The following is a 14,620-nucleotide window of genomic DNA, read 5'->3' as shown; positions in this document are numbered from 1 at the left end:
TTTGGCATTGCCGCACAACCAATAACGTTGCAGCATAATAAACATAGGCATATTACACATATATCATATGCTTGTGGAAGTATAAGTCTATGTTAACCCCCAACTGTTTGTCTATTTTCGACATTGAACTCTAAGACCGTACATATATTACCCGAATACCAATCCATTCCTTCTCATGCCCTAGATGGTAAAAAAAATAGTCAACTTGATGGAAAATTTGCTGCCACGTCACCTAAACACAAAAGGGGAGCTCTGTGATCAAAACCAAACCATACTTATAGTTAGAGGTGCTAGATTTAGATGGTATTGGAGTTGAGGGGTTACAACTAGACAAATTGAGTTGAATGGATGAAAAATAGATTTGTTCAATACTTCTATATATTTGAGCTATACATTCACCTCGTTCATAGATAGTAGACATATTTTGATTTTTCGTGAGTTTGCAGTAAGCAACTTAATACGTTCTCTAGCCCCAAAAAATACAAGGCTTCTGTTTTTTTAAAAAAAAACACTTCAAACTTGTAGAAATTAAATGGTGATATACTTTTTTAGAGCGAACCGGTATGAGATTGTACCTATTTCATTGATATAGAAGAGAGGGTTATAACAATAAAGCTGTGACAATGATGATATAATTTATAGAGACATATTCTCAACAGACCTTCAGGTGAGTCCTGTTAAAAACAAGTCGATAATATTTTACTCCTGAACGCGTGTTGTGTAACTTTAACCAAGGCCCCGTGTGTGGATGACAATTGACAAGGAAACAAGAGACAAATCTCTAGACCAAATGCCGACGCAAGTACTTACGGCCAGCCGTCAACGGATAAACCCCTGTACCAAAACCGCTTAAACCCAAACAGGAAAGACCCCATCATCCCCGGTCGTTCACCTTTTTTATTCCTTTCCTTTCCGCGACCCAACACGGCCTCGTCACTGCCATGCGGGCCCGGGACCCATGCGTCATCCACGCGCGTCGACGAGCCCGAAGTCGACAAGCACCCGCCCACGGGCCTCCCCCTCGCTTTCTTTTGCTTCCTCCCTCCGGGTTCCCAAGTCCACCTGCCCTCTCCTCCTCTCGCTCCCGTTCCTCTTCGCGTGCGGATTGACGACGACGAATTTCTAGAGCGCCGTACCGGCGCACGACTCCCGAGCCCCCGCCCCGCCGCGCGGAATTGGGAGGCAGCCTCGCCTTGCCTTGCCTTGCCTTGCTCCGGTGCGGCGAGAGGCGGATAAGGAGGGAGGGGGTGATGTACCCGGTGGCCACGGGCCTGCCGCCGGCGCGGCTGCCGGCGGCGTCGCGGGTCGACAAGGCCACGAGCCACCTGCTGCAGGGCCCCGACTGGGCCGTCAACCTCGAAATCTGCGACACGCTCAACGCCGACCGCTGGTGAGCGATCGCCGTCCGCCCTCCCCTCCCTGTTGCTTGCTGTCCCGCTGCTGTGGGGAATTATAATTACGAAGGGGGCTGAGGTTTTTCTTGCGCGGTGGAAAAACTGCGGCTCGGTTTTGCAAATTGGGTTGCTTTGCTCTACTCTGCAGCTTTGGGGTCTTTGTTTGGGGCCGTTGACCCCATCGCTTGAGCAGGTTTTTGGTTGAAAATTTGAAGGAAAATTGGGGAATTGATACTGCCTAGTTAAAGTCTCAGTAAGATTATTTCTAGGAAATCGCCGGTCTGTAGCTTTTGGTTGCGTTTTTCTTTCTTTCTGTTGCATGTCAAGTTGTCAACTTTATCATAGGTAGCATGATACATTGAAAAGCTTTAAGCTGATGGTGAGCTGAGAGCTATAACTTAAGCTCAGGTGGAGTCCTGTCTACATCCACCGTTATGTACCTATCAATCGTCACGGAATTTCTGTAAATGATGATCCGTGTTGCTATGCCGCGAATCACAGAGGGGTCTCGTGATGATGCACAGTAGTTTTAGTGGGTAGTGCAAGTGCTTTCTTTCCTTTACAGCAAACGGGAAAGATGAAGCCTGGTGGTAGTTCTGATTAGCGATCAAGAAATATGATGGCTTTTCCTTAGAAACTCTGCTCTGATTTTGGTACCTTGGCAGTTAACAGCAGTGCTCTTTGCAACTTTTGGTTGCAATTTCATGTAGTTGGTGTTCATGATTACAAATGCATTTTTAATTATGTTAAGTTGGATATTGGCTAACCATTATGTATAAGACATTTATTTGCAATGGTATATTGCAAGAGGTTGCATTGTTTCACTGAGCATGATTTATCTTTTATTTTAACAGAAAGGCTACAAATCTGAACTGTAAGCTATACTATTTTATTTATAGGTTACAGTTTGGAGACATACACAGATTAACGCACGTAACTGTATCTATTATGATTTTCCTTGCTTGGCACTAATATATTATCACTCTGAATCAGGCAAACAAAAGATGTGGTAAAAGCAGTGAAGAAGCGGTTGCAGCATAAGGACCCAAGAGTTCAATTCCTAACTTTGACGGTGCGCGCACACTATAATCAATGTCATGATCAAAATTCTTTCTATAATATTTTGCTGCGCTTTAACTACTTTACTGCTTGCTGGTCTTTGCAGTTGTTGGAGACAATGATGAAGAACTGCGGTGAATACGTTCATTTTGAAGTTGTTGATCAACATGTTTTACAAGAGATGGTTAAAATTGTTCAAAAGAGGGTATTTTCCTCATCCCCTCTCCGATTATTACTATTATTATGTCTTTTAAGTTTGCGAAGGGTAGTAAGGATAGTTGGATGATGAAGATAATTTTTCAGTGTTGATAAGTTTCAGAAAAAAAAACTTCTATTTCTAATGGTATGTAATATAGACAAACATTTTCAGGATATATTTAGAACTTTATGAAGGTATGACCATTATAATTATAAAGATCATTAGTTAGGCAAGCTTTAACCGTAATGGGTATAGGTAGCAGTTTTTTTCCTTGGTTTCTACCATCATATTTGTTTTGATAGTTTTGCAAATTTTGTTTGAGCATGGAAGCACACATCTGAATTTTGTTTTGTACTCGAAACAATCATCGATGTTCAAATTGGCCTCAAATGTTACCCATTGCCTGCTTCTGTTTGCTAATAGTATAATAATGAACAGCAGGGCTACTCAAGTTTTGGTTAATCAGTCTTTACAGTCACAAAAATCAGTTTGGATATTTCAAGTCACTGTTTCCTTAATTTCTAATGGGTTTGGTAAGGGTATCTGTTTCCTTTTTCACTAGTGACTCATCCAACTTATTCAATTTGTGTTTCAGTCGAACCATAATTCTTCTTTCAAGTAACCTTTTAACTGATGCTATTCAAGCTGCTAGAAATTGCAGTTTGTGTTTGTTCAGATCATAGTATTGACACTAAGCCCCCTTGTACTTAGTGGATCTGTTGTAGTCTTTGATTTATTATTCATTTACATTTTCTTCTACTAACAATGGGGAAAAATGATGCTAATATTCTGAGGACTTTTTTCCTACAATCATTTCAGCAAGATATGCAAGTGAGGGATAAGGCATTGTTACTTCTGGATTCATGGCAAGAGGCATTTGGTGGACCTGGAGGCAAATATCCACAGTATTATTGGTCATACATTGAACTAAAGGTATGCATCTAACCCCCCTCTGGTCTCTGTGCAGATAGTTTTTGTATTAAACCCTGCATTATACCATGGTGATGGAGTGTTTCTTCTCCTAAATTAATTTCTTTTTAAAACATGCCTTCGAAGAAATATTCATCAAAGCACAAGTGCACCAGTGGTAGACAGTTCTTTAGTTTTTAACATTTTAGGAAACTATAGTATCAGAACATATCGTATTTTCTTGTGGTGAAATACAGAGGTCAGGAGTAATGTTCCCACGACGTCCTGTCGATGCGCCTCCAATATTTACTCCTCCCGCAACACATCAGGCATATGGTTCGCCTAGATATCCTTCTGGAAGTCTAAACGAGAGAACTACATCTGATGTTGAAACATTGAGGTAACAATCTTCTGTAGCATTGGCTTATTTGAAGTGTAGCCCTTTCTTTTATTGCTACTTTTTATGGCTATAACCTTTTTTCTATTTTGTTGTTCAGTTTCGAGGGCTTGAATAATATTAGAAATGCAACAGAACTGCTACGTGATATGGTGAATGCTTTGAATCCTGCTGATCGCATGGCAGTTAAAGATGAGATTATTACAGATCTTGTAAATCAATGTCGTTCAAATCAACAAAAGCTCATGCGATTTGTCAGTTCCACAGGGTACGTCTTTCACTCTCATATTAATACATTGGATAATCTAGATTATGAATAAGCATGATTCTCATTTTTGCAATTGATAATGTCTACTGCTGCATGGTGGTGTAAACATGTAGTGTATCATAAAAATAATATGTGAAATTTTTGTGGTTCCAATTCAGGGATGAGGAGCTGCTAAAGCAAGGGCTGGAAATAAATGATGCCTTACAGAGTGTACTTGCAAAACATGATGCTATTGCTTCTGGTTCGCCATTACCTGTTGAAACACCAAGTAGAGAAGAGTTACACAGAGAGGATCCAAACCCACAGCCATCTACCCCACCAATTCCACATGATAATAAGGCTCAAGTTGAAGAGGACGAAGATGATGAGTTTGCTCGGATTGCAAGAAGGTTCTTAGTGGCCTGTAAAGGGCTTCATGCAATCTGTACTTTCCTGATTATTTTTTTTTTGGCAAGGGGACTAGCTATTAATTTCCATTTTTATGTATGTGCAGAAAAAACAAATCTGTGATAAGCAGTGATGAAGCATCATCCATCGCTGGTGATCAGGCCCTTATAGCTGTTGATCCAGCACTTTCTGAAGTCTCTTCAGTCGCAAGCAATGCACTGGTTCCTGTTGATTCAACTTCTGTCAGTGGCACAAGGACGAAAGAGCAGGATATGATTGACCTTCTCAGCCTCACCTTGTACAGCCCTCCTGAATCATCTGCAGATTCTTCAACACAGAGCCAAAATGGGACTCAGCCAAGTGTCACATCAAATGGACCAGAAGTACAGCCTAACTATCAGCCTGCTGCGGCGAATGGGGCAAATTACCCTGTCAATAACCAGGCTTATCCAACAAATCAGGGATATGCTCCATGCAACAACTATGTTGCACCTTGGGCCCAAACTGGACCGGTCGCACAGCCTGCAGCGTATCCGACTCAGCCCCAGCAATATGTGTCCAGCTATCCTGCACCGCCATGGGCTATGACTCCAAGTGTCAACTCAACTAATCCTTTCCAGCCGGCGACATACCAAATGCCAAACCCTCCCGTTGCTTCTGTTGCACCTGCAGCTACCTATCCAGCTCCATCGAAGCCGTATGCTGCTGCACCAATGCAACACGTTCCATCTCCAAACCCCAAGCCGATGCAAAGTTACAACTCTTTTGTTTCTCAAACAAACAATGGTCCAAGCATGGCTTCAGATGCCCGGATGAACGGGAATCAACGGCCAAAAGAGACTCCAGCAACAGCAGCCAGACCGTATTACATGCCAGACAATTTGTTTGGCGATCTGATCGACGTGAAGAGTTTTGGCGCTGGAAGCAAGATCAATAGGTCGACCAGCATGCCAAGTCCAAAGGGTGGTGGCCAGCCTATGATCGGTAGAAACAAATAGCCAATAGGCCTCTCTAGTTCAAATTTGAGATGATCATATTGATTAGTCGCGAGTATGGTTTGGGTTGGTGTAAATTTGATGTATATCTGGTCGGTTCGCGTATTGGTTACTTTGGTTAATTTCGCGGTTGGGGCGTGCGTATTTTTACTAGAGATGGTGGAGCGTCATTGCTGCAGATGATCAATGACATTCTCGTGATGGCTTGTTGATATCCATAACCGTTGCCTGTCTCCCGTATGAGTCTTCTCCATTCCCATGTGGGTACTGCATGTATCAAGCTGTATCTCCGTTTCTAGATAACAGAAATGCAGGGCTTACATAAGTACATAACATCTGAAAAGAACTAAATTATTGGTCTCAAACAAGGGAGTTGCTATTCAGAACTACAAGCTAGATAAAAAGGAACAGCAGGCGGGGCGAAACCCCCACACGAGACAGATTACGAGACAACGAGGTGCTGTCTCACAAATCGTCTCTTATTTATGCAATGGTATATCTTCGCGCTGTCTGCCTCACAGCTTCGAGAGTGCAACGTCCATCACGTCAATGAAGAAGTCTGCAACACGAAATCACGAAATCATTCGTCATTCTGTGGCACAATCACGGACCACAGGTTCATCCATGATGGATTCTTCAGCAGAGATGCAGATCTTACCGGAGTCCTCTTTGGTGAAACACAACGGCGGTGTTATCCTGAACACGTTGCCGTAGAAACCACCCTTCCCGACGAGCACCCCCATATCTGTCCAAGAACAGAGCTCAGATCAGAGACAGCTCTGCATCTAGCTGCAAACCTGGAAAAGTAGTCGAAGCTCAACACACCTACCTTTCATATGGTTCATGACATGTGAGATCTCAGCTTTGGCTGGGGTTTTCTTTTCACGGTCTGTCACCAGCTCAGCTCCAAGTAGGAAGCCTTTCCCCCTAACATCACCAATAACTGCAGAACAGACCGGTAAAATGTAAGCAGCAGGTGATAATGGCCTGATTTATTGTTTCTCGTTATTTGCCTTGCTGACTTACTGTCATGCTTCTCTTTCAGCTTGTTAAGCCGCTCCTTCAGATAGGAGCCTACAACAAACGCGTTCTCCTGGAGCTTCTCCTTCTCCAGCACTTTGAGAACAGCGTGCCCACCCGCAGTGCTGACAGGGTTACCGCCGAAGGTATTGAAGTAGCTTCTACGGGTCAACACCTGAGCAATCTCCGGCGTTGTCACAACAGCTCCTATCGGTATGCCATTTCCGATACCCTGAAGATCAACAGCAGGAAAATTCAGCCAATGGCTCGATACACTGGAGGTGCATTTTGACAACATGATCACATATGCATGGAGCCTCAACATCATGGAGGGTATTCAGGCTTACCTTGGCCATGGTAACTATGTCTGGGATGACACCGTGGCCTTCAAATCCCCAGAAGTGGCTTCCAGTTCGTGCGACACCTGCCTGAACTTCGTCAGCAATGCAGAGACCACCCGCTTTCCTTACGATATTGTATGCCGCTGGCAAGTATCCTGGTGCCAGTTCCACTATTCCACCAACTCCCTTGGGGAAAAACATATTGTGTTCAGGGAACAAAATAACTTTTCATTGGAATGCCTTAGAATAGTGAAGATGCTTAGATGATGTTTTGATATTGGCATACCTGTATGGCTTCTGAAATGAAACCAGCGACTCTCCCTGAAGTCCCAAATTCAATGATTTCCTGAACATCTCTGGCATATTTCTCCCCATCAGAGCCAAAAGCGCCCCTGTAGGGGTCTGGGTTAAGCGCATGGTGTACTCCCGTCTGGACACATTGTGATCTAGCGATCATCATGGTGTTTTGCCACAAAACAAGACACTAAATGGATATTTAAAGTACAGTGGCGCAAATAACAAGGGACCAATGCACATATAGCTACGGAACTTCATTGGTTTGATATGGTGTTCCAATTAAAAATTATGTGGGTTTCACGTTAATGCAGTACTGAAAATGGAAGGGGCACCTACCTGTACAACATTGAATTTCCAATTGGATTGAGCGGTAGCACCCATTGTTCCAGCAGCATTCCCGTGGTATCCATTCCTAAGCGAGATAATGTCATTGGAACCAGTGTAAAGCCGTGCAATCATCAATGCAAGCTCATTAGCCTCTGTTCCTGAATTTGTGAAGAAAACTACCTGAAAAGAACAACAGCAATTTCCGTGAGGCTCGATCATCCAAAAGAACATGTCAGTCCTGAACAAACTTTATATACAGAAATATTTGAAGTTTTTTCTTATGGAATACCTTCAGATCACCGGGCATTTTGGATGCCAGTGCCTCTGCAAAATCTGCAATGGCATGATTGAGATACAGAACTGTGGAGTGTTGGATCCTCTTTGCCTGGTTTACTATGGCTTCAACCACATCAGGATGGCAGTGCCCACAACAAACTGTTGCAATGCCACCAAAAGCATCCAGGTAACGACGGCCATCCTCGTCAAATAGGTACTGCATCTTTCCATCAACTATGTTCAACTGCAACAATTATTGCATAATAAAATGATCATCTGTCAGTATAGGATCTTTTAAAAAAAAGCAATAATGATGTGGCACTGACAGACTTTAGCATGCATTGCTTGATTGGAAAAACTAACATACTTGATCGGGTTTTATATAAAATCCTACAAGGGCACTGAGTCTGCCAGCCTCAGGTATTAAGTAATGGCACAATGACAACATGCAGTGGTTAACTTTGCTGTTTCCTTCTTTTTGGAGACGCAAGTGACCTCAAAGTGCATTCTGATTGTTTTCTCTTCCTTTGTGCCAACTTTATCAAATAGATATGTATCCCTTTTAAAATTACTCAATGTGTGACACACGTGCTTCTCTGAATGCTGCACATGAGTTCCAATGGAACCGGAGTCAGCAAGTTAGGTACACAGTTTGGTACTATCTACAAGAATCCAATCTTTACCTTGTCTATGTAATTCGGCATATGTGTGCTAAGATCTAAGAAATCCAAAACATAGTTACGTAAATTAGTCACTAGAAGCACATAAAACCCTGATTTGCTTCATTACAAGTTTGCAGGCAAAACTGCGCGGCCCTCTATTTTCACAAACCATCGGGACGCCTATCTACGCCATTGCAACAATCCAGGAAAAGCCCATCTCCAAAGGTCATCTATCACTTCTCAACCCATCTGTCATTCTGCACATGGCAAAAGGATCTAGTGGTACGACTGAAAAGAAAAACATTGTCCTCTAGAGACAGTGAGTATCAACTACAAGTTTCCAAGTTTCTTTTCTTGATTCACTTAAGACTCCGATTCGAGTGGTCCTGCCAGCAATGCAGAATTTGTGGCTACTAGCATCTTTGGGAATTCTGAAGGACACCTAGCGACAGAACTCGCTAAGTTATTATCAGATCGCACCTTACTTGAGATAAGATTGGAGCACATGGGATATGGCATTCCTACCAAACCTATCGGAAACCGACAAAGATCACTACTCTGCAAAAGGACTACCAAGAAGACGACATTTCCCCTATAAAAAATAAACAAACAAATAAAAAACAAAAGCCATCAGCAAGAGATAATCATTCAGAAAGGTAGAACACTTAGGAAATTACAGTTCATGCGCCTGGTGCAGAACTTTAATGGTTGTTGCAGAATTGGAACTAAACTGCAGTAGTTCCAGAAAAATGTTGCAGTTGGACAGTTCATTTTAAACTGAGGTACTTCATCTGATCGATGCCGGTTTCCCGGAAAATGATTGGAATCGAGAGGCGGAACGATCTGGTTCCTTCCCACAAAACTGGAGCGGTGATTGAGGGGGGAACGGCGAACGTACAGGGCGGTCGTAGAAGTGGAAGAGGGACGGGCTGAGGAACTGGGCCCGCTTCCGGAAGATCTCCTCGGCCCGCGGCCCGTCGTAGGGCGGCGGTGTGTAGTCGAAGGCCGGCATCCTCGGCAAGGCGGCGCCATTCTCCGGCGCGGGAGCGGCGACGGCGGCCGCGGAGAGGCTGGAGTTGGCCCGGGCGGCGGGGGCGAGCGCGGCCCGGAGGAGCCTCCGGGAGGAGGCGAGGCGCTGCATGTCCGGCGTGCGGCTCTCTCACTCCGCGCGGGTGCGTGGGGACCTCCCGGAGCGGCCGCGGCGCGTGTGTGTGAGCTGCTGGTTAATGCTGGCGGTGGCGGAGGAGGCCATTGGCAATGCCTATAAATAGATGGCCAGATGGGTTTTTTGCAGGTGGGACGTGGGTCAGTGGGTGGGAGGACGACGACGACGGTGGGTGAATGACCAGTCTACCCTTCCCCGCTATCGGCGAGCGGCGGCGGCGGAGGTCTTTGCTTGGTGCGAGAACGAGACGTGCCGGGGTGGTGCGGTGACAGGAACGCCAAGAATTTGTATACATTTTATGCATCGTCCATGTCATGATCTTGTGTTCAGTTTGTTATTTATGTTATGTTTGATTTGGACTGGTTTCTATAAAATTGCAATGAAATCACACCACCGTTTAGCTCACACACACGTTCGGCGCTAAAAGAAAGCAAGAGGAACACGGCACGCAGGGACAACAGATGGCGCAACTCTCGCCCAGCACCAGCTGCACACCAAACCGATCGGAACCAGCAACGTGACGCTATCCTCTAGAGTAAGCTGTTTGGGCATGCATATCCAAATAATGTTGTTGGTTCCGATCCATGTCGAACTTCACTTCATCCACGCATGCAGAATAGAATTCAGAGGCTAGCCGCTGCTCTGCCGGCATACAGGCGACTTGTCATTTGTGAATCCAAGGTTGCCCTGGCTGCTACTAGGTGCGTTTCACCATCGACTAACTGCCAGCTAGCGTCGCTGTCCCAACCGATAGAACAAACCACATGTGTAGGCGCCGTGGCATGGTCGAGGCAAGCTGTTCACGGGTCTGCTGCGTGAACGATCGGCAAAACTGGAGAACTAGCTGCTGCAACCCCTGTCCGAGCTCCCGGTTCCGGTCTCTCCAGGCCGGCAGGCCCTCACCATCGTCTTCCTCTTCCATGTTTGCTCGGGTTTCAGTTCCAGATTTCTGCAAATACAAAGCTAATGCATGCACACTCAGTTCGCAGTTAGGAAGCAGTGGCCAACCTACATGGTACCTTTTGCTCCTAGTGTGTTTCTCACTTTTTTAAAAAATATAAGTCTGATAAGATGATTGTCCTTTCTAGAATCATCTATTGGTCGCTTATCTTATTGTCCTATCATGCCCCAGTTGAGGTCCCCGGTGACACCTAGCGTACGTGTGGGACAAATCTGACCTGATTTCGACGGCCCGGGATGGGCGCCACCGCGCCATCTGTTTGCGGTTGTTGCCGCGAGCTTCGCAGGAAAACGATAAACTGAACGCTTCAATCATCACTTGATGTCCACCTAGCTTGAAACTCTGCAGAACAATGACTGCTGACTTGTTCCTCTGATGGTTTTTACCGTGGGTTTCTAGTTTTCTACGGCGTCCAGATGTTGACGTGATCGTCAGCTAGCTGAACTATGCTGTCCTGTCTTGCATCTCTCTCCTCACTTCCTTCTCTGTTCTCTACGGACTCACTGACTCAGCACGAGCCCTCTGTGAACAGCATTTTTTTCTTAAGGGACATGGAGTGTAGCAGTGACACCTCGACTCGGACGTGCAAGCCTGCGTTGTGAGACGACCTCGATAAGGTTTCCTGCGTTCGTGTTCTCGATCAGCTGCTGGTACTAATCCTGCTATCATCAATGTCTTCGATCGATCAACATCTCTTTGGCTAGGCTCGGATGCATTGGCCAAGTGGTGCCGAGTCACTCTCCTGATCCAACACAGCTGACGATGCGCTCGGCTTGCTTGTCCCGGCAGGCAGTCAGTGACAGCCGTATGCAAGTTGGGCGTCGTGAAACGTAAGTGATGACTCAGGACTCAGGAGGTTCATTATATTATGCAGCGCATGCAGAATGTGGGCTCACCGCACAATCAGTGGCAGGAAAGTGAACTACTCGTCAGATAGCATTTCAGCAACCCGCAGCATCCATCATCCTTATAAGATGAGCATGTAATCGCAGAGATCATTTTTAGTTGATAAGTTGATGTAATCAGAATCATCTATGATATTTCTGTGACTAAATATACACAGATTTAGCAGGATGCCAGAGAATAATTATGTTCAGAGGGAAAGAGGCATGGCAGGAGCCTTGGCATGATCGGCGTCGATTCGGCGATCCATACCCTGGCAGCCTGGCCGCACACGTGCACCATGTTAGCTCTAGAGTCTATGGCGCTGATGGATCAGTGCAGTAGGACGAGCGGCGCAAGGGGTTAGATTACCTGATGTCATGCATGACTCATGCAAGGAATCTGCGGGGTCAGGATGGGCACTCCTGAACTGACTATTCTGTACTCCTCCCGTTCGCAAATCATAAATCATTCAAAGAGTCAAATTATTTTATATTTAATTAAAATTATAGAAAGGATCATAAACTACGAATAGGTATACTATAAAAATATATAAAAATATATTTAATAAAGAAACTAATGATACTAATTTGGTATAATGAATATTAGTATTTATTGTATAAATTTGGTCAAACTTGAGATGCTTTGGTTCTTTTAATGACTTAAAATTTGGAGGAACGGACTCCCTCGATGGCTACGATATTACCTCCACTTGCACGTGCTACTTGGTAGTTGTTGATCCCAGCAGTCTTTTTTTGTTGGTTTCGGATCAATGATTTGACACGTTACGATGTTCCTGCTTTTAATAGTTCTAGAGGACTTTGACCTAATTTTATGTAAATCGCTACTTGATTGAGTTTTTTTAGATGATGTAATTTGGCTTAGATGAGGTGACAAACTGGCTAGGTTGGCTAGATGAGGTGACGTACTGGTAGCGGTTGTAAAAGCATTTCCAATAAATATTCCTTAATAATTAGTTAATAAAAATATCCTAATATTACATTCACTGTTATCAGAAGAGTTGCTTGCAGTCTCCCAATAATCTCATCCCAATTCAACTGCCGTATTGGGAGAGTCACACCTCCTCCTTTATTTAGGGAGAGTTGAGGTGAATTATTAGGTTGTTCCAATAATTATTGAAAAAAGGTAAAGATAAAGGGAGATTGCTGGAGCACTATTTTATTATCAGCTGTTAAAAAAAGGAGATTGTTGGAGATGCTCTACCAAAGCTGTTAGCTTTGCTACTTCCCGGGAAACTAATCGGGCGTACTGGCCTGCAGCCAGGACCTCCAACGGGGGCCTTTCGGGCTGCATCCCCACCTCGTCTTTTAGCCTTTCCAGGACCTGATCCACCCAGTGGGGGCGCGGCCGCGCGGGCCGTCGTATCATCTCCTCGCCCGTAGCTGGGCCGCCATCGCGCCTCCTCTCAACGACGCCTCTCGTACGTAACTAACACTGCTGGGCCGTTGCGCCTTCCGGATGCGTCTACACAGCAGCCTGGCCCGCCTGCATCCCACGCGGGCTGCTCTGTCCAACCGGCCGCCGCCGTTTACTGGACCGAGGGGAGGGAATCCAATATTTCCAATCCCACCACCACCTGCGCCGTGTACAAGCACAAACGGCACCAACCGCGTTGTCCCGGCGAGCGGGCCGGCACCGCCGCACCCGACTACCCGAGCCGAGCGCACCAGCGCGTCAGCCAGAAAGCGCGCCTTCCCGGCCGGCCGGCCGCGGCCGGTGCACATATCTTTCGCTCCGGGGGATGATGGGCGCAATGATTTTCTCCCCGCGGTCCCGGGCGCAATGAGTATGCGCCCCGGCCGCGACCACGAACCCGAGCCCCGTAACCGTACGTACACTACATCCCCGTCCTGGCCGGGCACGCACGCTCGATCGCGCACCGGCCGCTGGGCGGCACTAGCGAAGACACGCGCGCGCAGCTACGCCGACGCGGACGACGCGAAAGCGGAGCACTCACCGCCTGCTGCTGGCTGCAGACCTTCTAGAGTTCTAGCTGGCCAGGCTCGCGGACGTGATCCTGGCCGTGGCCGGGCCGACATGGATGTTTGGGAGACGAAGGGGCAGCGAGCGCAGTCTCCGATGCTCCCCACGGCGGAGCTGCAATGCTCTCTTCGGGAGTTGGTCAAGGTGTTTGGTTTCGTGGTCTAAAGTCTAAATTTATGTCACATTGAATAAGCTAATTATAAAACTAATTATATAGATAGAAACTAATTCACGAGACGAATCTATTGAGCCTAATTAATCAATCATTAACAAATGGTTATCGTAGCATCGCATTGTCAAATTATGGACTAATTAAGCTTAATAAATTCGTCTCGCAAATTAATCTCTATCTGTACAATTAATTTTATAATTAATTTATATTTAATACTCCTAATTAGTATCTACATATTCGATATAATAGGAATTTTAGTACCTCCTACGGAACCAAACACTCGCTTCAGGCTCTAGCCTCTGCCCGGCACTGCACGATTCGCTGCATCCCTTGCACCCGGCCGGCAAAAACTGCAGAAACCAGTGATCATGAGGCGACCAGTGCTTGTTGGAGCCAAGTAATTTCACTGCGACTAGCACAGCGTACCGTCTCCTCTCCTCGTCTTGCTCCACGCCGGCATTAGACGTAGATGATGCAAGTGTGACGTGGCCTGGCGCGATGGATCGAGCGGATGATGGGCAGAACAGATCAGCAGCGCGCCCTGGACCTTTTTGCCGGCAGAGTCCACTGCTCTCTGTTTCTCGGCATGGGCAGATAAATGTAACCCCACCACAAAGATACGGGCGGCGCTGTGCACTCTCCCTAGGCCTCAAATTTTTCTTCTGAAGAACGCATGGGGGAATGGCGAGTGCAGGACCCGCATGTGTTTATCCAATCCACCTGACGACCTGGTTAATCAGGTACGTGCGCGCAAAGTGACTGGAAGTGGACGGAGTTGGTGATTGGGCCGTGGTGGTGCGTGGCGCATTCGCCCGTGCGTTCCTACTGGTCTTGGAGATCCTGCTGCAAGTCATCCGTGCGCCTGCTGATATCATCGCTACTGCTTGTGATGCTATGTTTTTTCA

At 46.0% G+C, this 14,620-nt stretch overlaps 2 protein-coding genes across 2 annotated transcripts; one reads left to right on the top strand and one right to left on the bottom strand.

The window, feature by feature from the left end:
- Positions 1–1,044: 1,044 nt before the first annotated feature.
- LOC101781311 (TOM1-like protein 6) lies at positions 1,045–5,841 on the top strand. The gene is made up of 8 exons (XM_004961704.3): positions 1,045–1,390; positions 2,388–2,466; positions 2,560–2,658; positions 3,472–3,585; positions 3,819–3,961; positions 4,059–4,226; positions 4,385–4,615; positions 4,720–5,841. The coding sequence occupies exons 1-8, from the start codon at positions 1,251–1,253 to the stop codon at positions 5,609–5,611; spliced, it is 1,866 nt and encodes a 621-aa protein (XP_004961761.1). The 5' UTR covers positions 1,045–1,250; the 3' UTR covers positions 5,612–5,841.
- Positions 5,842–5,855: 14 nt separating this feature from the next.
- Positions 5,856–9,780, bottom strand: LOC101780905 (alanine--glyoxylate aminotransferase 2 homolog 3, mitochondrial). Its single transcript, XM_004961703.4, has 9 exons — positions 9,430–9,780; positions 7,883–8,113; positions 7,603–7,773; positions 7,256–7,399; positions 6,976–7,155; positions 6,635–6,860; positions 6,438–6,551; positions 6,267–6,353; positions 5,856–6,167 (listed from the first exon to the last, which is right to left on the bottom strand). The coding sequence occupies exons 1-9, from the start codon at positions 9,670–9,672 to the stop codon at positions 6,124–6,126; spliced, it is 1,440 nt and encodes a 479-aa protein (XP_004961760.1). The 5' UTR covers positions 9,673–9,780; the 3' UTR covers positions 5,856–6,123.
- Between the last annotated feature and the right edge of the window lie 4,840 nt (positions 9,781–14,620).

The sequence above is a fragment of the Setaria italica genome, chromosome III, assembly GCF_000263155.2.
Source record: "Setaria italica strain Yugu1 chromosome III, Setaria_italica_v2.0, whole genome shotgun sequence".
In the NCBI taxonomy this organism is placed as follows: Eukaryota; Viridiplantae; Streptophyta; class Magnoliopsida; order Poales; family Poaceae; genus Setaria; species Setaria italica.
This window is presented reverse-complemented; position numbering and strand designations above follow the sequence as displayed.

Bases quoted from the DNA above. Each gene is read 5' to 3' on its own strand.
- LOC101781311 (XM_004961704.3), top strand. From the start codon at position 1,251: ATGTACCCGGTGGCCACGGGCCTGCCGCCGGCGCGGCTGCCGGCGGCG. The intron at 1,391-2,387 runs GTGAGCGATCGC...ACTCTGAATCAG, and splicing joins ACGCTCAACGCCGACCGCTG to GCAAACAAAAGATGTGGTAA. The intron at 4,616-4,719 runs GTTCTTAGTGGC...ATGTATGTGCAG, and splicing joins TTTGCTCGGATTGCAAGAAG to AAAAAACAAATCTGTGATAA.
- LOC101780905 (XM_004961703.4), bottom strand. From the start codon at position 9,672: ATGCAGCGCCTCGCCTCCTCCCGGAGGCTCCTCCGGGCCGCGCTCGCC. The intron at 7,400-7,602 runs GTAGGTGCCCCT...CAATGTGTCCAG, and splicing joins GGAAATTCAATGTTGTACAG to ACGGGAGTACACCATGCGCT. The intron at 6,168-6,266 runs GTAAGATCTGCA...TTCGTGTTGCAG, and splicing joins TTTCACCAAAGAGGACTCCG to ACTTCTTCATTGACGTGATG.